The sequence below is a fragment of the Ranitomeya imitator genome, chromosome 1 (assembly GCF_032444005.1).
Source record: "Ranitomeya imitator isolate aRanImi1 chromosome 1, aRanImi1.pri, whole genome shotgun sequence".
Classification (NCBI taxonomy): Eukaryota; Metazoa; Chordata; class Amphibia; order Anura; family Dendrobatidae; genus Ranitomeya; species Ranitomeya imitator.
In genome coordinates this window covers 1,147,963,860-1,147,988,926 of record NC_091282.1, presented here as the reverse complement: position 1 = coordinate 1,147,988,926, position 25,067 = coordinate 1,147,963,860, and the positions used below count along the sequence as shown (strand labels likewise).

General features: G+C 50.4%; 1 protein-coding gene across 1 annotated transcript in view; it reads left to right on the top strand.

Moving 5' to 3' along the window:
• The first annotated feature begins 3,812 nt into the window (after positions 1-3,812).
• Positions 3,813-25,067, top strand: part of PGM2 (phosphoglucomutase 2) — a 74,362-nt gene continuing 53,107 nt past the window's right edge. Inside the window, exons 1-4 of the mRNA XM_069744617.1 lie at positions 3,813-4,414; positions 8,939-9,106; positions 13,100-13,206; positions 24,522-24,606. Coding sequence (XP_069600718.1) covers positions 4,340-4,414; positions 8,939-9,106; positions 13,100-13,206; positions 24,522-24,606 — 435 coding nt within the window. The 5' untranslated portion in view covers positions 3,813-4,339. The remainder of the gene's footprint in view (positions 4,415-8,938; positions 9,107-13,099; positions 13,207-24,521; positions 24,607-25,067) is intronic.

The following is a 25,067-nucleotide window of genomic DNA, read 5'->3' as shown; positions in this document are numbered from 1 at the left end:
ATGGCACAGCTTTATCTGGAACCTCCTTTGGGGCAATAATGAACGGTATGGAGCATCTATTTTTATTTTTGAAATTCATTGGTAGCTGCTGCATTTTCCACCCTAGGCTTATACTCGAGTCAATAAGTTTTCCCAGTTTTTTGTGGCAAAATTAGAGGGGTCGGCTTATACTCGGGCCTGCTTATACTCGAGTATATACGGTATGCCTCCATGCACATCCCAAGGAGCACACACAGCGCCCCCTAGCTGCCACAGGGGTCACTGCATCACTATATATATATATATATATATATATATATATATATATATATATATATATATATATATATATATATATATATACATAATATATAATTATCTAAGCATCACTTCTGTCTGTCTTTCTGTCCTTCTGTCTGTCACAGTTATTCATTCACTGATTGGTCTCGCCAGCTGCCTGTCATGGCTGCCGCGACCAATCAGCGGCGGGCACAGTCCGGAAGAAAATGGCCGCTCCTTACTCCCCGCAGTCAGTGCCTGTTGCCCGCATACTCCCCTCAGGTCACCGCTAACACAGGGTTAATGCCGGTGGTAACGGACCGCGTTATGCCGCGGTTAACGCACTCCGTTACCGCCGCTATTAACCCTGTGTGTCCCCAACTTTTTACTATTGACGCTGCCTATGCGGCATCAATAGTAAAAAATGTAATGTTAAAAATAATAATAAAAAAAACCTGCTATACTCACCCTCCGTAGTCGCTCGTTGCAGGTTCCAGTGGCAAAGATGGTATGGGAGAAGGACCTTCCATGACGTCACGGTCATGTGACCGCGACGTCATCACAGGTCCTACGCTCATACCAACCCTGGGACCGGAAGCTGCCGTGGACTACAAGCTACAAGGGGCCATCGGAAAGGTGAGTGTATGTTTATTTTTTAACCTGTGACAAACCTGGCTGGGCAATATACTACTTCGCTGTGCAATATACTACATGGCTCTGGGCTGTATACTATGTGGCCGGGCAATATACTACGTCACTGGGCAATATACTAGGTCACTAGGCAATATACTACGTCACTGGGCAATATACTACGTAACTGGCCAATATACTACGTAACTGGCCAATATACTACATGGCTCTGTGCTGTATACTACGTCACTGGGCAATATACTACGTGGCTGCGCAATATACTATGTCACTAGGCAATATACTACGGCTACGTAACTTGGCAATATACTACGTGGCTGGGCAATATACTACGTGGCTGGGCAATATACTACGTGGCTGGGCAATATACTACGTGGCTGGGCAATATACTACGTGGCTGGGCAATATACTACGTGGCTGGGCAATATACTACGTGGCTGGGCAATATACTACGTGGCTGGGCAATATACTACGTAACTGGGCAATATACTACGTGGCTGGGCAATATACTACGTAGCTGGGCAATATACTACGTGACTGGGCAATATACTACGTAGCTGGGCAATATACTATGTGGGCTGTGCAATATACTACGTGGGCATGCATATTCTAGAACAGGGGTCCCCAACTCCAGTCCTCAAGGCCCACCAACATGTCATGTTTTCAGGATTTCCTTAGTCTTGCCCAGGTAATAATTGCATCACCTGTGCAATGCAAAGGAAATCCTGAAAACATGACCTGTTGGTGGGCCTTGAGGACTGGAGTTGGGGACCCCTGTTCTAGAATACCCGATGTGTTAGAATCGGGCCACCATCTAATTAATTAATATATATATATATAGCTAAAAAAAAATAAAGGGAACACTAAAATCCCACATCCTAGATATCACTGAATGAAATATTCCAGTTGTAATTCTTTATTCATGACATAGTGGAATGTGTTGAGAACAATAAAACCTAAAAATTATCAACTTAAATGACAACTAATATCCAACCGAGGTCTGAAGTTGGAATGATGCTCAAAATCAAAGTGGAAAATGAAGTTACAAGCTGATCCAACTTCAGTGGAAATGCCTCAAGATAAGGAAATGATGCTCAGTAGTGTGTGTGGCCTCCACGTGCCTGTATGATCTCCCTACAATGCCTGGGCATGCTCCTGATGAGGCAGCGGATGGTCTCCTGAGGGATCTCCTCCCAGACCTGGACTAAAGCAGGGGTCCCCAACTCCAGTCCTCAAGGCCCACCAACATGTCATGTTTTCAGAATTTCCTTAGTCTTGCCCAGGTAATAATTGCATCACCTGTGCAATGCAAAGGAAATCCTGAAAACATGACCTGTTGGTGGGCCTTGAGGACTGGAGTTGGGGACCCCTGGACTAAAGCATCCGCCAACTCCTGAACAGTCTATGGTATGATGTCCCATATGTGTTCAATCAGACTCAGGACTGGGGAACGGGCGCGGTCCAGTCCATAGCTTCAATGCCTTCATCTTGCAGGAACTGCTGACACTCCAGCCACATGAGGTCTGGCATTGTCCTGCATTAGGAGGAACCTAAGGCCAACCGTACCAGCACATGGTCTCACAAGGGGTCTGAGAATCTCATCTTGGTACCTAATGGCAGTCAGGCTACCTCTGGCGAGCACATGGAGGGCTTTGCGGCCCTCCAAAGAAATGCCACCCACACCATTACTGACCCACTGCTAAACCGGTCATGCTGAAAGATGTTGCAGGCAGATCGCTCTCCATGGCGTCTCCAGTCTCTGTCACATGTGCTCAGTGTGAACCTGCTCTCATCTGTGAAGAGCACAGGGTGCCAGTGGCGAATTTGCCAATCCTGGTGTTCTGTGGCAAATGCCAAGCATCCTGCACGGTGTTGGGCTGTGAGCACAACCCCCATCTGTGGATGTCGGGCACTAAGACCACCCTCACGGACTCAGTTTCTAACCGATTGTGCAGACACATGCACATTTGTGGCCTGCTGCAGGTCATTTTGCAGGGCTCTGGCAGTGCTCCTCCTGTTCCTCCTTGCACAAAGGCTCAGGTAGAGGTCCTGCTGCTGGGTTGTCCTCCTTTGGCCACCTCCACATCTCCTGGTGTACTGGCCTGTCTCCTGGTAGCGCCTCCAGCCTCTTAACACTATGCTGACAGACACAGCAAACCTTCTTGCCACAGCTTGCATTGATGTGCCATCCTGGATGAGCTGCACTACCTGAGCCACTTGTGTGGGTTGTAGAGTAACTGTAATAGTTTAAAGGGGTTGTCCAGTATAGAATGACAAGTTTGCACACACTGTGCACTGCGGGGATTCGCTGTGGTCTGCACTGGAAATGGCGGTCCAGTGATGCGATATGCATACTCCCTGGCAGAACCTGTCCAGTGGGGCCAGCCTTGCTCAATACACTTGTACTGATGGGTTCTGCCCCAGAGTTTGCATAGCACATACATTGACTTCATGTAGTCATGTGAATAGCCTGATGGGAGGTGATGGGAGCCATGGGGCATCGCTGAAGACAAAGGGGACATCTCTGGCATAGGGGGGCATCGCTGATGGCACAGGGGGCATCGCTGACGACATGGGGCATCGCTGATGGCACAGGGGGCATCTCTGACACAGGGGCATCGCTGATGACACAGAGCTTAGACTGAGATCCGCCCTGAAGATGAGAATCCTGATGGAAGCATTATGATGGCTGACCTGAACACTTCAGCCCCGGTGACTCCAGAGAAACCGCCCTGTAATGTCTCGGGAGGTGACATGGAGACACCCGATAACTACCAGGAAATATTTGTTAACAACAAAGTGTTCTGCACAGGATCGTCGTAGTCAGAGGCCGCTGCCGCCGTCACAGGGGGCTGGTCTCATCTGGGGGGCTGGTCTCATCTGGGGGGCTGGTCTGGGGTCCCGCTGCCATAGCTGCAGTATACCGCGCTGTTCACACTGTCACACGCGTCATCCAGGATGGTGGAGACCCCAGCGGTAATGCACGGAGCCCCCCCAACTACAGAGGGAGCAATGGAAATCCCCTCACGCCCTATAGACACGCAGCTCTCCGTATCACACACTGGCGGCCGCCCCTGTGCTGCCAGGACCTGAGCTGGGCCCGGTGTGCGGTCAGTGGCCCGTAGGCATTTAACCCTTTCGCTCACACCCTTCTATATGTTTTGTAGCCACCCCCGGTGCCCCGCCTCCCGGCCAGGCGCTGCACCTTGTTACTGTCTTCATTTCCCATTGTTATTAAAGTTGTGAAAATAAAAAAAATATGAAAATGTTGCGAATTAGAAACAAACTCCCCGGTAACCAATGAGAACGCCACTACCGCCCGCCCTCTGCAGTCACGTGCCTGGTCACATGACGCGGTGACGTTCTCGGGGTAGGAAGTGGCCCTGGTGATGAGGACGGGAGATCTGTGAGCTGTGACGGGCGGATCGCTGACATGGCCGGGAAGGGACACGGAACCGGGGGGAAAGCGCTGGACTCGGCCGCCGCCACATGGCTCACATGGGACAAGGTGAGGAGGACTCGTCCCGGCCGCCCCGTGCTCCGCTCTACCCGCCCTGCAGCCTCCATTCATCCCCGGACAGTGCGAGTCATCTCCGCGGTGATAGTGATCGGCCGCCGATGTGACCGAGTGTCCTTAAACCGAGGGTTCCAGAAATAGCAACTGATGTTTCGGGCAGGACAGATCGTGACTGTTCTGAATGCGGCAACAATCCCCGGGACTGGGAACAGCGCATCTGGCGGCGTGTGCAGCACTGCGGAGCCCCGGGGACGGGATGTGGGGACAGGTCTGCGGAGCCCCGGGGACGGGGTGTGGGGACAGGTCTGCGGAGCCCCGGGGACGGGGTGTGGGGACAGGTCTGCGGAGCCCCGGGGACGGGGTGTGGGGACAGGTCTGCGGAGCCCCGGGGACGGGATGTGGGGACAGGTCTGCGGAGCCCCGGGGACGGGATGTGGGGACAGGTCTGCGGAGCCCCGGGGACGGGATGTGGGGACAGGTCTGCGGAGCCCCGGGGACGGGGTGTGGGGACAGGTCTGCGGAGCCCCGGGGACGGGGTGTGGGGACAGGTCTGCGGAGCCCCGGGGACGGGATGTGGGGACAGGTCTGCGGAGCCCCGGGGACGGGATGTGGGGACAGGTCTGCGGAGCCCCGGGGACGGGATGTGGGGACAGGTCTGCGGAGCCCCGGGGACGGGGTGTGGGGACAGGTCTGCGGAGCCCCGGGGACGGGATGTGGGGACAGGTCTGCGGAGCCCCGGGGACGGGATGTGGGGACAGGTCTGCGGAGCCCCGGGGACGGGATGTGGGGACAGGTCTGCGGAGCCCCGGGGACGGGGTGTGGGGACAGGTCTGCGGAGCCCCGGGGACGGGGTGTGGGGACAGGTCTGCGGAGCCCCGGGGACGGGATGTGGGGACAGGTCTGCGGAGCCCCGGGGACGGGGTGTGGGGACAGGTCTGCGGAGCCCCGGGGACGGGGTGTGGGGACAGGTCTGCGGAGCCCCGGGGACGGGATGTGGGGACAGGTCTGCGGAGCCCCGGGGACGGGATGTGGGGACAGGTCTGCGGAGCCCCGGGGACGGGATGTGGGGACAGGTCTGCGGAGCCCCGGGGACGGGATGTGGGGACAGGTCTGCGGAGCCCCGGGGACGGGATGTGGGGACAGGTCTGCGGAGCCCCGGGGACGGGATGTGGGGACAGGTCTGCGGAGCCCCCTCTCTGGGGACTGGATCTCCTCCTCCTCCTCCCCCGGGATCTGTGGCATCGCCCTCTCCTCCTCCTCCCCCCGGGATCTGTGGCATCGCCCTTTCCTCCTCCTCCCCCCGGGATCTGTGGCATCGCCCTCTCCTCCTCCTCCCCCCGGGATCTGTGGCATCGCCCTTTCCTCCTCCTCCCCCCGGGATCTGTGGCATCGCCCTCTCCTCCTCCTCCCCCCGGGATCTGTGGCATCGCCCTCTCCTCCTCCCCCCAGGATCTGTGGCATCGCCCTCTCCTCCCCCCCCCCCCCTGGATCTGTGGCATCGCCCCCTCCTCCTCCCCCCCCCCTGGATCTGTGGCATCGCCCCCTCCTCCTCCCCCCAGGATCTGTGGCATCGCCCTCTCCTCCCCCCCCCCCCCCCTGGATCTGTGGCATCGCCCCCTCCTCCTCCCCCCCCCCTGGATCTGTGGCATCGCCCCCTCCTCCTCCCCCCAGGATCTGTGGCATCGCCCTCTCCTCCCCCCCCCCCCCCCTGGATCTGTGGCATCGCCCCCTCCTCCTCCCCCCCCCCCTGGATCTGTGGCATCGCCCCCTCCTCCTCCCCCCAGGATCTGTGGCATCGCCCCCTCCTCCTCCCCCCAGGATCTGTGGCATCGCCCCCTCCTCCTCCCCCCAGGATCTGTGGCATCACCCTCTTCTCCTCCCCCCAGGATCTGTGGCATCACCCCCTTCTCCTCCCCTTAGGATCTGTGGCATCACCCCCCTCCTCCTCCCCCTGGATCTGTGGCCCCCTCCTCCTCCCCCTGGATCTGTGGCCCCCTCCTCCCCCTCCCCATATCTGTGGCCCCCTCCTCCCCGGATCTGTGGCCCCCTCCTCCTCAGACAGGATTTGCAGACACTTCTTTTTTTCTTACATACATGTCTTTGGGGCTAAAAATAATTTCCCCAATTGTGTTTTATTGCTGATTTTGCCCGGTTTGCTGTCTGTGGCCTGTGTGCTGTATATTGTACTGCTGGCTGCGGAATGAGTCCACGGAGGATTCATCAGCGAGCTCTGTCTGATGTTAGTGTGTAACTTGTATCTGTCTCCTCCTCGGCCCTTTGTGCTCATTTATAACCCAACCCCCCATGGAAGGAGAGCTGAGCTCATGTGCTCATAAATCCTCTGAGAGGAGCTTGGCTGGCATCATGCCTGATCACCATTAATTTCAAAAACCTGACCTGCACATCCAAACATAGACTGAGTGTGAACAGGTGCTGAACCCAGAGTCGCCAACTCGTATATAGTTAAATAAATAGGGCAGCACACTGCAGCGCCAAAACATGCAAACTTGAAAAAACGAAATTTGAACTGCATTACTGCACTAGAAATATGAAAAATGAGAGCTTTTAGTGCACAAAAATGGCCAATTTTATGTGTACCTCGTAGCCACGTTAAGGCATTTTTGTGTGCTGCCCTATTTATTTAACTATATACGAGTTGGCGACTCTGGGTTCAGCACCTGTTCACACTGTGTCTATGTTTGGATGTGCAGGTCAGGTTTTTTGAAATGTATTCTCTAGCCTTCTGATCGTGCACTCCCCGCCTCCTAGCTTCAGGTGTTTTAATTATAATAGGTCCAATACCCCTCCACATAGAGAGAGAATTTGAGTCCAAGAAGAGGTTTCACATGCACCCATTCAGATGGAGACGTTTATTCTCAGTGAGGTAGGTCAAACGTAGGACCTCGTATAAGAGAGATGCCTTAACGTGGCTACGAGGTACACATAAAATTGGCCATTTTTGTGCGCTAAAAGCTCTCATTTTTCATATTTCTAGTGCAGTAATGCAGTTCAAATTTCGTTTTTTCAAGTTTGCATGTTTTGGCGCTGCAGTGTGCTGCCCTATTTATTTAACTGATCACCATTAATGGCGGCCAGAGAGGCGTCAGCACAGGACGCACAGAGAGGACGGTTACACACACAATCCGCACCAGCGCCACTCTAGTACATGGGTTGTGCCTGGTATTACATCTCCGCTGTATTTCCTCGATATGGGCTAAGCTGCAGTACCAGACACAACCTGTGGACAGGAGTGGTGCTGTTTCTGGAAGAAAAAAAAACTCCAAAGCCGCAGCCAGCCCCCTCAGATATCAGAGGGAAGTGACGGGCCCCTGTGCTGCCATGCAGCGCTCCCTACAGGTCTATTTTCTACCATGTTCTGTTTTCGGGGAGAATCCCATTCACCATGTATTTATTAGGTTGGCGCTTAGGGCCGATTCCACAAGACGGGCATTTTATGTATCAGTATTGATCTAGGCTGGGGTAAGATCTGCCAGATTCATGGCGGCATCTGCCCACCACATGGACGTGGCACATCAGCTGCCGGGCACCAGTGTCTGGGGCTGGAGGACGTCTCTGTCTTCATTTACACCTGTTAGGGTATGTGCACACGTTGCAGATTCGCAGCAGTTTTCCATGCGTTGTACAGCACCATGTAAACCCATGGAAAACCAAATCCTCAGTGCACATGCTGCGGAAAATACTGCGTGGAAATGCAGCGGTGTATTTTCCGCAGCATGTCAATTCTTTGTGCGGATTCCGCAGCGTTTTACACTTGTTCCATAATTGGAATCCGCAACGTGTGCACATATCCTTAGGATGAATATGTGGCGATGTCCAGCAGCTTTACCCCGGCTTTCTGGAACAGACTGATGAATTGACCCCGTGGTGTGGTAATAGTACCATGAGGGCCCATAGACGTCCACGGGAGCCTCAGTACTAGCTGCATAACCCCTAGGGGCCTGTTCACATGCTCAGGATTTTGGCTCCGTTTCTGTGCTATAGAGGGATCCAGGTCTCTGGCTTTTAGGGCAGACGTGCTGGTGGTGCACAAGTAGTACCAGCACATCTGTATAGTGACCGTGCTGTGTTGTCCCATTATATGGGGTCTCCTAGATGTGTGTGGTATAGAGAAGGTTCCTAGAATCCTCCAGTTTCCAGCGCGGCTCTGCTCCGCTCCTCTTCTCACCCACATGATTGTGATCCCGGATCACTCCGGGGTTTATCTCATCACTTCTACAGAACGTCTCGATCTGACGCTCCACAGTCACATTGGAGAAGTGGCCTTCAGTTCACACAAACCCTGATGACCTGAGAGAAGAGGAGCGGAGCCGTGCTGGAAGCTGGAGACGACGGCGAGCAGTGAGTGTATTAGTGCCGCTGCTCTGTGCCGAGGTCCCGGGATGTTCCCTAATACCCATCATCATTGCCCCGGAATATCACAGCGAGGCCGACTGAGCGAAGCCGCTTCCTCCTGTTCTCTGGGCGACGTCATCCGTTTGTTTCTTCCTTTTGCAGAATCCCAAGACACGTGAGCAGGTGAAGAAGCTGGTGTCCGACGGGAACAGAGAGGAGTTGGAGAAATGCTTTGGCTCCAGAATGGAGTTCGGGACAGCGGGGCTACGAGCGGCCATGGGGCCTGGGGTGTCTCACATGAACGACCTGACCGTTATCCAGACCACTCAGGTGCTGACTGTGTTGGGTTGTTTTTTCCATGTCTCCACTGCCCTGTACAGCATAACATGGTGACCGAATATGGCCTCCTGAGCTGGCGGCCACGCGGTGTCATAGGGCACCTCGTGTAGGATATACACTGAACGCATAGACCCCTGGAGATGATTGATCCTTCACCAAAATACAGGGGTGTGACAGAGGGTTAGGAGGGTCCTAGGTCCTGATGGGGGGGGTCTGAGATAAGCCCCATGAGGATACCACCCTCCTTACTGTGCCGTCCCCCGGGCCGGAGGTCTCGAATTGCCAGGATTTCATTCTAGTCAGTATTGTGTATATCACATGAGGTTCCTAATTGGCAGGAAATGAGTGCAGTCTCCTCTCCCCCTGCCCCAGAGTATGTACTGGGAGCTGTGGTAACACTGGGAAGTGGTTTACTGACTCTTGTAATTGAGCACAGCAGTTGTGGTAATCGTATTAGGAAAGCGCAACGGCGTGCGATCCGAGCCTTGGGCAAGAACTAATGACATGAAACCCTTCATGTAACTTGTATATTACAGCTAAGGCTGTGCTCACTACGTATGTGGGGGGGTTCTCTCCCTGCTCATTGCCGCGTGTGTATGTGTGGGGTGCGCTCCCTGCTCATTGCCGCGTGTGTATGTGTGGGGTGCGCACCCTGCTCATTGCAGCGTGTGTATGTGTGGGGTGCGCACCCTGCTCATTGCAGCGTGTGTATGTGTGGGGTGCGCTCCCTGCTCATTGCTGCGTGTGTATGTGTGGGGTGCCCACCATGCTCATTGCCGTGTGTATGTGTGGGGTGCGCACCATGCTCATTGCCGCATGTGTATGTGTGGGGTGCGCTCCCTGCTCATTGCTGCGTGTGTATGGGGGTGTTGCGCTCCCTGCTCGTCGCCACGTGTAGGGGGGGTGCGCTCCCTGCTCGTCGCAACGTGTGGAGGGGGGTGCGCTCCCTGCTCGTCGCCACGTGTGTGTGTGTATGGGGGGGGAGGGGGGTGCGCCCTGCTCTCTTCTGCCGTAGATTCACAATAATGTTCAGGCCGCCCGGCTCTTTGCATTTCGCCCCCAGGATCTGGTGTCTGGTTCTGGATGTAGCAGAGCTCTGCTGTTCTGTGCTAGTTGTGTCTCTATCTTTGCTCACTTCTAAACGGTAATTTATTAAATATATCAAAGTGTTTTTGAGCCCTTAAGTAAACTAGAGAATAGGTCAAAAGTGTATACTGCCGAGGAAGGTGGATGGTGTCAGTAGGTCTAAAGTTTCTCCTGGCGAGCGCCAGCGGGGTCAGGGAGACTTATAGGCTGGGCAATGCCTTCTGGGAAGAAGGTATGCAAATTGGCTAAGTAAAAGAAACCTGCCTCTTTAGTGCCACCTAGAGGCAGACACCATTTAAAGGGAATCGGTCACCAGAAAAAATGCTACTAACCTGCAAATATGGGGTTAATCTGCAGGTTAATATAGCCACTAACCTGCCTGACACCTGCACTTTGCTGAACGCTGCGGGGAGGAAATGATCTTTATTCTTCCCGGCAGCGTTCTGGTTTCAGTCACGGGGTGGCAGCGGCACAGGGTCAGTCAGCGCACTGAGTGTACATGGTGGAGGCTGACAGCCGGCCCCAGTATAGAGCGGGTGTCAGTCAGCGCACTGGGTGTACACGGTGGAGGCTGGCAGCCGGCCCCAGTATAGAGCGGGTGTCAGTCAGCGCACTGAGTGTACACGGTGGAGGCTGACAGCCGGCCCCAGTATAGAGCGGGTGTCAGTCAGCGCACTGGGTGTACACGGTGGAGGCTGGCAGCCGGCCCCAGTATAGAGCGGGTGTCAGTCAGCGCACTGGGTGTACACGGTGGAGGCTGACAGCCGGCCCCAGTATAGAGCGGGTGTCAGTCAGCGCACTGGGTGTACACGGTGGAGGCTGACAGCCGGCCCCAGTATAGAGCGGGTGTCAGTCAGCGCACTGAATGTACACGGTGGAGGCTGACAGCCGGCCCCAGTATAGAGCGGGTGTCAGTCAGCGCACTGAATGTACACGGTGGAGGCTGACAGCCGGCCCCAGTATAGAGCGGGTGTCAGTCAGCGCACTGAGTGTACACGGTGGAGGCTGACAGCCGGCCCCAGTATAGAGCGGGTGTCAGTCAGCGCACTGAGTGTACACGGTGGAGGCTGACAGCCGGCCCCAGTATAGAGCGGGTGTCAGTCAGCGCACTGAGTGTACACGGTGGAGGCTGACAGCCGGCCCCAGTATAGAGCGGGTGTCAGTCAGCGCACTGAGTGTACACGGTGGAGGCTGACAGCCGGCCCCAGTATAGAGCGGGTGTCAGTCAGCGCACTGAGTGTACACGGTGGAGGCTGACAGCCGGCCCCAGTATAGAGCGGGTGTCAGTCAGCACACTGAGTGTACACGGTGGAGGCTGACAGCCGGCCCCAGTATAGAGCGGGTGTCAGTCAGCGCACTGGGTGTACACGGTGGAGGCTGACAGCCGGCCCCAGTATAGAGCGGGTGTCAGTCAGCGCACTGAATGTACACGGTGGAGGCTGACAGCCGACCCCAGTATAGAGCGGGTGTCAGTCAGCGCACTGAGTGTACACGGTGGAGGCTGACAGCCGGCCCCAGTATAGAGCGGGTGTCAGTCAGCGCACTGAGTGTACACGGTGGAGGCTGACAGCCGGCCCCAGTATAGAGCGGGTGTCAGTCAGCGCACTGGGTGTACACGGTGGAGGCTGACAGCCGGCCCCAGTATAGAGCGGGTGTCAGTCAGCGCACTGAGTGTACACGGTGGAGGCTGACAGCCGGCCCCAGTATAGAGCGGGTGTCAGTCAGCGCACTGAGTGTACACGGTGGAGGCTGACAGCCGGCCCCAGTATAGAGCGGGTGTCAGTCAGCGCACTGGGTGTACACGGTGGAGGCTGACAGCCGGCCCCAGTATAGAGCGGGTGTCAGTCAGCGCACTGGGTGTACACGGTGGAGGCTGACAGCCGGCCCCAGTATAGAGCGGGTGTCAGTCAGCGCACTGAGTGTACACGGTGGAGGCTGACAGCCGGCCCCAGTATAGAGCGGGTGTCAGTCAGCGCACTGAGTGTACACGGTGGAGGCTGACAGCCGGCCCCAGTATAGAGCGGGTGTCAGTCAGCGCACTGAATGTACACGGTGGAGGCTGACAGCCGGCCCCAGTATAGAGCGGGTGTCAGTCAGCGCACTGAGTGTACACGGTGGAGGCTGACAGCCGGCCCCAGTATAGAGCGGGTGTCAGTCAGCGCACTGAGTGTACACGGTGGAGGCTGACAGCCGGCCCCAGTATAGAGCGGGTGTCAGTCAGCGCACTGAATGTACACGGTGGAGGCTGACAGCCGGCCCCAGTATAGTTTGGGGATCGGTAACAGCCGACGTTCTGTATTCTCAGAGTGGTGAGCCGGTTAATAAACTTTTTTCTTGTGACAGGTTCCATTTAAGTCACCGTCAGCCCTATAATGAGTCTTCTCGAAAAAGAAAAGACTAAAATCTGCTGCAAACATTCTTTGGTTTGTTGCCCCTTGTTGGTGGGGGGCCGGGTACTGGGAGATGAGGTGAGAGGCTTTCGACCGAGGTCTGAAGAGTAAAGTGTCTCCTTTGGAGCGTGCCACTCTGCAGTGATGAGCGAGGTAGCCATGAAGCCGCTGCCTCCGGATGGAGGTCTTTCTCTTTTGGAGAAGACCCTGATTTAGCTGATTACCCTCAGTCGTGTGCTGATTTTCCTCACAGGGTCTTGTAGTTCATCTGCTTCCTGTAGGGGGCACTAGAGACACGGCCTGCTGCCTCCTCTTGGATTGGACTCCTGTTCCCACATATGTACGTTCTGGCTGTACACCGCTCCCCATCCTCATTTTATGGGGTAAAGAAGGCGGGCTCAGGTCATTAGAAGAAACTCCCACATGACGGAAACCTCCACCACTTCTGGTGAAGGCGCTGTTTAGGAGCAATCTAATAGATTTCTTGTTTTTTTATTTTTTTCCTTAGGGTTTCTGCAGATACCTGGAGAAGAACATCAGTGACCTGAAGAACAGAGGAGTAGTGATTGGCTATGATGCCCGCGCTCACCCAGCAAGTGGAGGCAGCAGTAAGAGGCATGTCACATTGGTCACCATGTACATTACCAGAACCACAGGTCAGATAGTGTCGCAGGAGGCAGCCGCTCTTCTCCCTGTGGGTCCTGTGCCGCAGGAGGCAGCCGCTCGTCTCCCTGTGGGTCCTGGGCCGCAGGAGGCAGCCGCTCTTCTCCCCATGGGGCCTGTGCCGCAGGAGGCAGCCGCTCGTCTCCCCGTGGGGCCTGTGCCGCAGGAGGCAGCCGCTCGTCTCCCCGTGGGCCCTGTGCCGCAGGAGGCAGCCGCTCGTCTCCCCGTGGGCCCTGTGCCGCAGGAGGCAGCCGCTCGTCTCCCTGTGGGGCCTGTGCCGCAGGAGGCAGCCGCTCGTCTCCCTGTGGGGCCTGTGCCGCAGGAGGCAGCCGCTCGTCTCCCTGTGGGGCCTGTGCCGCAGGAGGCAGCCGCTCGTCTCCCTGTGGGGCCTGTGCCGCAGGAGGCAGCCGCTCGTCTCCCCGTGGGGCCTGTGCCGCAGGAGGCAGCCGCTCGTCTCCCCGTGGGGCCTGTGCCGCAGGAGGCAGTCGCTCGTCTCCCCATGGGGCCTGTGCCGCAGGAGGCAGTCGCTCGTCTCCCTGTGGGGCCTGTGCTGCAAGGTGGAATGGCTGCAGGTCATAGGTCAGAAGACAGTAACCCTGGACAGTCCTCGGTTTAGTCCTATGCTGACTCCGGCTCATTGGAGCCAATTCTTGTTTTTCTTTTTCATCACATTTTTATTTTGTGGTGAATGTAGCTCTGCGAGTTGTAGTTCTGAATGTGACCATTCACTTTTACGTATAAGACACCGAAAAGTAGAAAGAGGAAGAAAATGATAAGTCTGTATAGGTTGTGAAGAAGCACAATGTCACCGTTGTCTTCTGGGTTCTGGTTTAACGGCATTCAGTTTTCCGTTCTCAATAGGGATAAGGAAGAAAGGAGGTCAGTGCCAAGAGGGCAAAGGGTCACACAAAGCATGCGGGCACACAGGGGATGAGAAACTAGATCCATGCTGAAAAAGAGGGGTCACTAAATGTAACGCAAAAAATGATTGTATTTATAACAACACATGCAAAACAGACTACCGTATTTAACCCCTTAAGCCCCGAGGGTGGTTTGCACGTTAATGACCGGGCCAATTTTTACAATTCTGACCACTGTCCCTTTATGAGGTTATAACTCTGGAACGCTTCAACGGATCTTGGCGATTCTGACATTGTTTTCTCGTGACATATTGTACTTCATTTTAGTAGTAACATTTATTCGATATAACTTGCGTTTATTTGTGAAAAAAACGGAAATTTGGCGAAAATTTTGAAAATTTCGCAATTTTCCAACTTTAAATTTTTATGCCCTTAAATCACAGAGATATGTCACGCAAAATACTTAATAAGTAACATTTCCCACATGTCTCCTTTACATCAGCACAATTTTGGAACCAAAATTTTTTTTTGTTAGGGAGTTATAAGGGTTCAAAGTTGACCAGCAATTTCTCATTTTTACAACACCATTTTTTTTTAGGGACCACATCTCATTTGATGTCATTTTGAGGGGTCTATATGATAGAAAATACCCAAGTGTGACACCATTCTAAAAACTGCACCCCTCAAGGTGCTCAAAACCACATTCAAGAAGTTTATTAACCCTTCAGGGGTTTCACAGGAATTTTTGGAATGTTTAAATAAAAATGAATATTTAACTTTTTTTCACACAAAATTTATTTCAGCTCCAATTTGTTTTATTTTACCAAGGGTAACAGGATAAAATGGATGCCAAACATTGTTGTACAATCTGTACTGAGTACGCTGATACCCCATATGTGGGGGTAAACCACTGTTTGGGCGCATGGCAGAGCTCGGAAGGGAAGGAGCGCCATTTGACTTTTAAATGCAAAATTGACAGGAATTGAGATGGGACACCATGTTGCGTTTGGAGAGCCACTGATGTGCCTAAACATTGAAACCCCCCACAAGTGACACCATTTTGGAAAGTAGACACCCTAAGGAACTTATCTAGATGTGTGGTGACCACTTTGACCCACCAATTGCTTCACAGAAGTTTATAATGCAGAGCCGTAAAAATAAAAAATCATATTTTTTCACAAAAATGATCTTTTCGCCCCCAATTTTTTATTTTCCCAAGAGTAAGAGAAGAAATTGAACCTCAAAAATTGTTGGCCAATTTGTCCTGAGTACGCTGATACCCCGTATATGGGTGTAAACCATTGTTTGGGCGTATGGCAGAGCTCGGAAGGGAAGGAGCGCCATTTTACTTTTCAATGCAAAATTGACTGGAATTGAGATGGGATGCCATGTTGCGTTTGGAGAGCCCCTGATGTGCCTAAACATTGAAATCCCCACAAGTGACACCATTTTGGAAAGTAGACCCCTTAAGGAACTTATCTAGAGGTGTGGTGAGCACTTTGACCCAACAAGTGCTTCACAGAAGTTTATAATGCAGAGCCGTAAAAATAAAAAATCATATTTTTTCACAAAAATAATCTTTTCGCCACCAATTTTTTATTTTCCCAAGGGTAAGAGAAGAAATTAGACCACAAAAGTTGTTGTGCAATTTGTCCTGAGTGCGACGATACCCCATATGTGGGGGTAAACCACTGTTTGGGCGCATGGCAGAGCTCGGAAGGAAAGGAGCGCCATTTGACTTTTCAATGCAAAATTGACTGGAATTGAGATGGGACGCCATGTTGCGTTTGGAGAGCCCCTGATGTGCCTAAACATTGGAACCCCTCACAAGTGACACCATTTTGAAAAGTAGACCCCTTAAGGAACTTATCTAGATGTGTGGTGAGCACTTTGACCCAACAAGTGCTTCACAGAAGTTTATAATGCAGAGCCGTAAAAATAAAAAATCTTATTTTTTCACAAAAATGATCTTTTCGCCCCCAATTTTTTATTTTCCCAAGGGTAAGAGAAGAAATTAGACCACAAAAATTGTTGTGCAATTTGTCCTGAGTGCGACGATACCCCATATGTGGGGGTAAACCACTTTTTGGGTGCATAGCAGAGCTCGGAAGGGAAGGAGCGCCATTTGACTTTTCAATGCAAAATTGACTGGAATTAAGATGGGACGCCATGTTGGTTTGGAGAGCCCCTGATGTGCCTAAACATTAAAAACCCCCACAAGTGACACCATTTTGGAAACTAGACCCTCTAAGGAACTTATCTAGATGTGTTTTGAGAGCTTTGAACCCCCAAGTGTTTCACTACAGTTTATAACGCAGAGCTGTTAAAATAAATTTATTTTTTTTTCGCAAAAATTTTTTAGCCCCCAGTTTTGTATTTTCACAAGGGTAACATAATAAATTGGACCCCAAAAGTTGTTGTCCAATTTGTCCTGAGTACGCTGATACCCCATATGTGGGGGGGAACCACTGTTTGGGCGCATGGCAGAGCTCGGAAGGGAAGGAGCGCCATTTGGAATGCAGACTTAGATGGATTGGTCTGCAGGAGTCACGTTGCATTTGCAGAGCCCCTGATGTACCCAAACAGTACAAACCCCCCACAAGTGACCCCATATTAGAAACTAGACCTCCCATGGAACTTATCTAGATGTGTTGTGAGAACTTTGAACCCCTAAGTGTTTCACTACAGTTTATAACGCAGACCCGTGAAAATAAAAATTCTTTTTTTTTTCACAAAAATGATTTTTTAGCCCCCAGCTTTGTATTTTTACAAGGGTAACAGAATAAATTGGACCCCAAAAGTTGTTGTTCAATTTGTCCTGAGTACGCTGATACCCCATATGTGGGGGGGAACCACTGTTTGGGCTCATGGCAGAGCTCGGAAGGGAAGGAGCGCCATTTGGAATGCAGACTTAGATGGATTGGTCTGCAGGCGTCACGTTGCATTTGCAGAGCCCCTGATGTACCCAAACAGTAGAAACCACCCACAAGTGACCCCATATTGGAAACTAGACCTCCCATGGAACTTATCTAGATGTGTTGTGAAAACTTTGAACCCCCAAGTGTTTCACTACAGTTTACAACGCAGAGCCGTGAAAATAAAAATCCTTTTTTTTCCCACAAAAATGATTTTTAGCCCCCCAAATTTTTATTTTCCCAAGGATAACAAGAGAACTTGGACCCAAAAAGTTGTTGTCCAATTTGTCTCGAGTAAGCTGATACCCCATATGTTGGGGTAAACCCCTGTTTGGGCGCACGGGAGAGCTCGGAAGTGAAGGAGCACTGTTTTACTTTTTCAATGCAGAATTGGCTGGAATTGAGATCGGACGCCATGTCGCGTTTGGAGAGCCCCTGATGTGTCTAAACAGTGGAAACCCCCCAATTATAAATGAAACCCTAATCCAAACGCACCACTAACCCTAATCCCAACTGTAACCCTAACCACACACCTAACCCAGACACACCCCTAATTCTAATCCCAACCCTAATCCCAACCGTAAATGTAATCCAAACCCTAACCCTAGCCCCAACCCTAGCCCTAACCCTAACCCTAACCGGAAAATGGAAATAAATACATTTTTTTTAATTTTATTATTTTTCCCTAAGGCTAGGTTCACATTGCGTTAGGGAAATCCGTTTAGCACTAGCGGATTGCGCTAACACAATGTCTTTTTAGGTGTCGTGTTTAGTGGTCGCGTTAACGTCCCCGCTCTGGAAGATCGGGGATCGGACCTCGGGCGCGCCGCGGACGCTGCAAGCAGCGTCTGAGGCGCGCCACAAAAGAATGGCACCTTGCTAGCGCGAGCCGAAAATGGCACGCTCTAGCGATGCGCTACACCTGAAAATCACATTGCTGTCAATGGTTGTGCTAACGGACCCGTTGCACGGCGTTAATTGTGACATTTTCGCCGTGCAACGCTGTCCGTTAGCGTTAACCCATTAACGCAATGTGAACCTAGCCTAACTAAGGGGGTGATGAAGGGGGGTTTGATTTACTTTTATAGCGAGTTTTTTAGCGGATTTTTATGATTGGCAGCCGTCACACACTAAAAGACGCTTTTTATAGCAAAAAAGTTTTTGCGTCTCCACATTTTGAGACCTATAATTTTTCCATATTTTGGTCCACAGAGTCATGTGAGGTCTTGTTTTTTGCGGGACGAGTTGACGTTTTTATCGGTTACATTTTCGGACACGTGACAGTTTTTGATCGCTTTTTATTCCGATTTTTTTGTGAGGCAGAATGACCAAAAACCAGCTATTCATGAATTTCTTTTGGGGGAGGCGTTTATACCGTTCCGCGTTTGGTAAAATTGATGAAGCAGTTTTATTCTTCGGGTCAGTACGATTACAGCGACACCTCATTTATATCATTTTTTTTATGTTTTGGCGCTTTTATACGATAAAAGCTATTTTATAGAAAAAATAATTATTTTGGCATCGCTTTATTCAGAGGACTATAACTTTTTTATTTTTTTGGTTATGATGCTATATGGCGGCTCGTTTTTTGCGGGACAAGATGACGTTTTCAGAGGTAACATGGTTATTTATATCCGTCTTTTTGATCGCGTGTTATTCCACTCTTTGTTCAGCGTTATGATAATAAAGCGTTGTTTTTTGGCTCGTTTTTTTTTTTTTTTTCTTACGGTGTTCACTGAAGGGGTTAACTAGTGGGCCAGTTTTATAGGTCGGGTCGTTACGGACGCGGCGATACTAAATATGTGTACTTTTATTGTTTTTTTGTTTTTTTTTATGTAAAGAAATGTATTTATGGGAATAATATTTTTTTTTTTCTGCTTTATTTAGGAATTTTTTTTTTATTTTTTTTTTTACAAGTGTGGAAATTTTTTTTTTTACTTTTTCACTTTGTCCCAGGGGGGGACATCACAGATCACCGATCTGACAGTGTGCACAGCACTCTGTTAGATCGGTGATCTAACATACAGCCGGGCAGGATTAGAGCTGCAGCTGCAGCCTGATCCTGACCCGGAAGTGCTCCCTGCAGGACCCGGATGCAGCCCGGCGGCCATTTTGGATCCGGGGACTGCAGGGAGAAGACGCTCGGTACACGGTGAGCACATCACCGTGTACCGATCGTCTCAGGGAAGCCCGCAGGGAGCCCCCTCCCTGCGCGATGCTTCCCTGCACCGCCGGCACACCGCGATCATCTTTGATCGCGGTGTGCCGGGGGTTAATGTGCCGGGAGCGGTCCGTGACCGCTCCTGGCACATAGTGCCGGATGTCAGCTGCGATAGGCAGCTGACACCCGGCCGCGATCGGCCGCGCTCCCCCCGTGAGCGCGGCCGATCGCATATGACGTACTATCCCGTCCATGGGAATTAAGTCCCAGGTCACCTGGACGGGATAGTACGTCATATGGGATTAAGGGGTTAAAGGGAAGGTGCCATCAAAAAAATTTTTTTTTCAGAAATTGTAAAAATGTAAAGAATTAATGATTACATTTTCTTAAAAAATATTATCATTTGTTTATAATTTAGTAAAATATGAAAAATAATTTGAAAAGTTTTGGAATTTCCACTTTTCAACACTAGGGGGAGCAGCTGCTGAAATTTCAGAAAAACCTAGTGTACTAATAGCTCACATTACTGCACTGCAGTAATTATGGGCGGAGTCTGCTGACGTGTGTGATGTCTCCTCTCCTCCCCTTCTGGGTGTTTGCTAAGGGATTAGAGAGGATGAGATTCAGGAACCCAGTGAGCAGCCATTTTGTTGGTGACTGCAGAGTATGGTCAGTATTTTACCTCAGTATTTGTAAGCCAAAACCAGGAGTGGAACAATTAGAGGAAAAGTATAATAGAAACACATGCACCACTTCTGTATTTATCACCCACTCCTGGTTTTGGCTTACAAATACTGAGGTAAAATACTGACCAAATACTGATAGTGGACGGCAGCCTTAGGCTACTTTCACACTAGCGTTGTTGGCTGTACGTTGCAATGCGTCGTTCAGAAGAAAAAACGCATCCTGCAAAGTTGTCTGCAGGATGCGTTTTTTCCCCATAGACTAACATTACCGACGCATTGCGACGTATTGCCACACGTCGCAACTGTCGTGCGACGGTTGCGTCATGTTTTGGTGGACCGCCGCCACAAAAAAAGTTACATGTAACGTTTGTGCGTTGAGTCCACCATTTTCGACTGCGCATGCACGGCCGAAACTCCGCCCCCTCATGCCCAGACCTAACAATGGGGCAGCGGAAGCGTCGTAAGACTGCTTCCGCTGCCCACGTCGGACATTTCTTTCACAGCATACGTCGGTACGACACACTGCGACGGGCCCGTATCGATGCTAGTGTGAAAGCAGCCTTATACTGACAAGTAGACGGTCACCGAGGATGGCAGGCAGCAAGGATTCTGGGAGATATGTGGTGGAGGGAGCAGGGTGACAGCAGCACAGAGTATTTCAGGAGAGCAGTGTGCTGGTCTATGGGGGCCCCCTGTTCGGTGTGCGGAGCAGCCAGGGATTGTACATAGAGCGCTGTCTTTTATACTCATGGATGGACCATCTGCTTGTTTGCTCCACAGAAATCCAGGAAACATTTCTGCGGATTGATGGCCTGGTCTGATCCAGACTTTGCATGCAGACCCCATTCCCCTCCTCAGGTCCTGTCTTCTCCATCCTGTTCTGGCGATGTGTAAAAGCGAGGCGACAGGCGCAGTCTGGGGTGACGCTGGGAAGGAAATGTAGCCATATAGTAACGATAAAAATGAGACGCCTCTCTTCAGCCGCCTCACCAGCCTTCCCCTGACTACACCTAACTGGAGGTCATGCTGCCCCCTCTATGACCCCAGACCCGCGTGCAGGTGCTCAGCCAGAACCACCATAGAATGGGTCCGCTTTCTGAAGATAATACTGCCATAGTGTTCTCACATAATACCGCCATATAGATCACATACAATACTATCAAATAGATCACACAATACTGTCATACAGTTCTCACATAATACCACCATATAGATCACACATAATACCGCCAGTGTTCTCACATACTGCCATATAGATCACACATAATGCCATAGTGTTCTCACATAATACCGCCATATAGATCACACATAATACTGCCATAGTGTTCTCACATAATACCGCCATATAGATCACACATAATACTGCCATAGTGTTCTCACATAATACCGCCATATAGATCACACATAATACTGCCATAGTGTTCTCACATAATACCGCCATATAGATCACACATAATACTGCCATAGTGTTCTCACATAATACCGCCATATAGATCACACATAATACTGCCATAGTGTTCTCACATAATACCGCCATATAGATCACACATAATACTGCCATAGTGTTCTCACATAATACCGCCATATAGATCACACATAATACTGCCATAGTGTTCTCACATAATACCGCCATATAGATCACACATAATACTGCCATAGTGTTCTCACATAATACCGCCATATAGATCACACATAATACTGCCATAGTGTTCTCACATAATACCGCCATATAGATCACACATAATACTGCCATAGTGTTCTCACATAATACCGCCATATAGATCACACATAATACTGCCATAGTGTTCTCACATAATACCGCCATATAGATCACACATAATACTGCCATAGTGTTCTCACATAATACCGCCATTTAGATCACACATAATACTGCCATAGTGTTCTCACATAATACCGCCATTTAGATCACACATAATACTGCCATAGTGTTCTCACATAATACCGCCATATAGATCACACATAATACTGCCATAGTGTTCTCACATAATACCGCCATTTAGATCACACATAATACTGCCATAGTGTTCTCACATAGTACCGCCATTTAGATCACACATAATACTGCCATAGTGTTCTCACATAGTACCGCCATATAGATCACACATAATACTGCCATAGTGTTCTCACATAGTACCGCCATATAGATCACACATAATACTGCCATAGTGTTCTCACATAGTACCGCCATATAGATCACACATAATACTGCCATAGTGTTCTCACATAGTACCGCCATATAGATCACACATAATACTGCCATAGTGTTCTCACATAGTACCGCCATATAGATCACACATAATACTGCCATAGTGTTCTCACATAGTACCGCCATATAGATCACACATAATACTGCCATAGTGTTCTCACATAGTACCGCCATATAGATCACACATAATACTGCCATAGTGTTCTCACATAGTACCGCCATATAGATCACACATAATACTGCCATAGTGTTCTCACATAGTACCGCCATATAGATCACACATAATACTGCCATAGTGTTCTCACATAATACCGCCAAATAGATCACACATAATACTGCCATAGTGTTCTCACATAATACCGCCATATAGATCACACACAATACTGCCATAGTGTTCTCACATAATACCGCCATATAGATCACACACAATACTGCCATAGTGTTCTCACATAATACCGCCATATAGATCACACACAATACCGCCAGTGTTCTCACATAATACCGCCATATAGATCACACACAATACCACCATATAATTCTCACAATACTGATCAAGCATAATACCACCATGCAGATCACATAATACCGTCATATAGATCTCGCATAATGCCATAATACAGCATGACGCCCGCAGCTCCTGTTATCGCACGCATTGAGTTGTGTGTGCAATGGGGAAAGACATGCAGGGGGGAGAGGAGTGCATAGAAGTGGATTAGATACACTGTTCACCAGACAGTATCACACAGGAGAGGATTAGATACACGGCTCAGCAGACAGTATCACACAGGAGAGGATTAGATACACGGCTCAGCAGACAGTATTACACAGGAGAGAATTAGATACACGGCTCAGCAGACAGTATTCCACAGGATTAGATACACAGGTCAGCACAGGATAGGATTATATACACGGCTCACCAGACACTATCACACAGGAGAGGATTAGATACACGGCTCAGCAGTCAGTATTCCACAGGATTAGATACACAGGTCAGCACAGGATAGGATTAGATACATGGCTCAGCAGACACTATCACACAGGAGAGGATTAGATACATGGCTCAGCACAGTATAGTGATAGATGCACGGTCTGATGTCCTGTGAGGAGCTGCAGTGAGAGGTCGGAGCAGCACAGAGCTTCCCCCATCCCCCTCTGTTACCTCTCTGCAGCTCCTGATAAGAGAACATCAGACCGCAGCACTTCACCCTCTCTAGCGATTCTAGAGATTCAGCCACACACCAGGCAGCAGAGGACAGGGAATGGCCGCTGAGTGTGAGGGGAGACAGATGTTGCTGCCCCTCGAACAGCACAGCTCAGTCACAGTGAACACACAGTCAGGTACACTCCACTGTAGGCTGAAGCAAGATGGCGCCGATCTCCTGCCTCTGCTGTGATGTGGAGTCCGCCCAGGGGGCGTGGCCACATCAGAGCAGCTGAGCTTATAATGCATTACTAGCCATGGGGTCGCCTCCCGACTACAGATCTCTATGTCCAGGGCTGCCGTATGTCAAGACTGTAAGTGTCCTGCAGCTACACTTACAGTCCTGCAAATGATAATGGCGGCGCCCAGTGGCAGAAAAAAAAATGAATAAAAAAAAAACAATAAATACTGTGCACTTGAAAATAACTTATAAAAATAAGGAATTAAAGAGGTTTTTTTTTTTACAATATTAAAACACGCACCTTCCCTTTAAAAACAAGTTATGCCCCCAATATGGCAATAACAACTTCTAACGCTTTTCTGGTCCCCTTGGAGCTGTGTGACAGTGTGGGGGTTTTTGGTTTTTTGGTTTTTTTTTTTTGCTGATAGAATTGATGTTATTTTACTGTCCATAAAATATTTTGATCTCTTTTCATTTAAGTCTATGGGGAAGTGAGGTGACCATAAAAAAACTATTCTGGCATTTTTTTTTTTTAAGTTTAACATATGGATTAAATAAATGAATGAAATCTGCTCTGTTAGTAGTAAAGACGCAGCTTAAAAAGAGCCGCAGTTCAGTCAAAAACCCCCGATGTGCATGAGATTTCTGAGATCTCCGAGCTTTTGCTCGTTCTGTAAAACGCAGCTTAAAATTTGCAAAAAAAATCAGCAGGACCTCAGTGTGTGAACACGGCCTCACATGCACTATTGCTGCCTATTTCCTTAGTGCAGGGGATGTTCTCGTTTTGTTGCCCCCTGGGTCAGTGTGGACGGTCGCTTGCACATGGCTCTTATACCTTTTTGTTGGATTTGTTAAAGCTTTTCTGACTCTGTGTCTTTGATTTGTATGTTTTTATCCCTTTAATCTAATATATATAATCTCCCCCCAGCCCTCGTCTTGTGGACTGGACGCCCCCTTTGCAGGCGTTGTTATCACGCGGTGCGGTATGAGTCGGCTCGGGTCGTCTGAGACTGAATTTAACCCTTTATTTCTCCAGGTTTGCGAGACTCGCTGCCACCATCTTTGTCAGTCGGGGCATCCCAGTCTACCTCTTCTCCGGGATCACGCCGACACCATTCGTGGTAAGTTCCTTTTAAAGGCACGTTCACATCTTCTATAGCGATGTCTTCGGACTAGGATGTCATCACTTTATGATCGGGGGGGATCTGACCTCTGGGCCTCCCACTAATATCAATTAAAGGGGTTTTCTGGGTTAAAAAAAAAAAAAAAAAAAGCTCTTGTTGTTTTACTCCACCTCCCTGGGTGCAGCGCGGAGTCTGTGCCGCTGCTCCCAGTGTTTGTCTGCAGCGCTGACGTCACATGTGCAGCCAATCAGTGAGCTCCGCAGCCCATGGCATCAACTCTGTTTTAGTTGATGTAGGACAAAACCGGTGACAGGTTCCCTTTAAGTTCTGTTTGCCGTGTATGTGGTGGCGCTCTCTGCACCTGGCGATGCTGGCAATGGCAGACCTGACTATGGGCAGTATATTACGTAATATGAGGAACCGATAAAACCAGCAGGTGACAGACTGGCGAGGGGGCC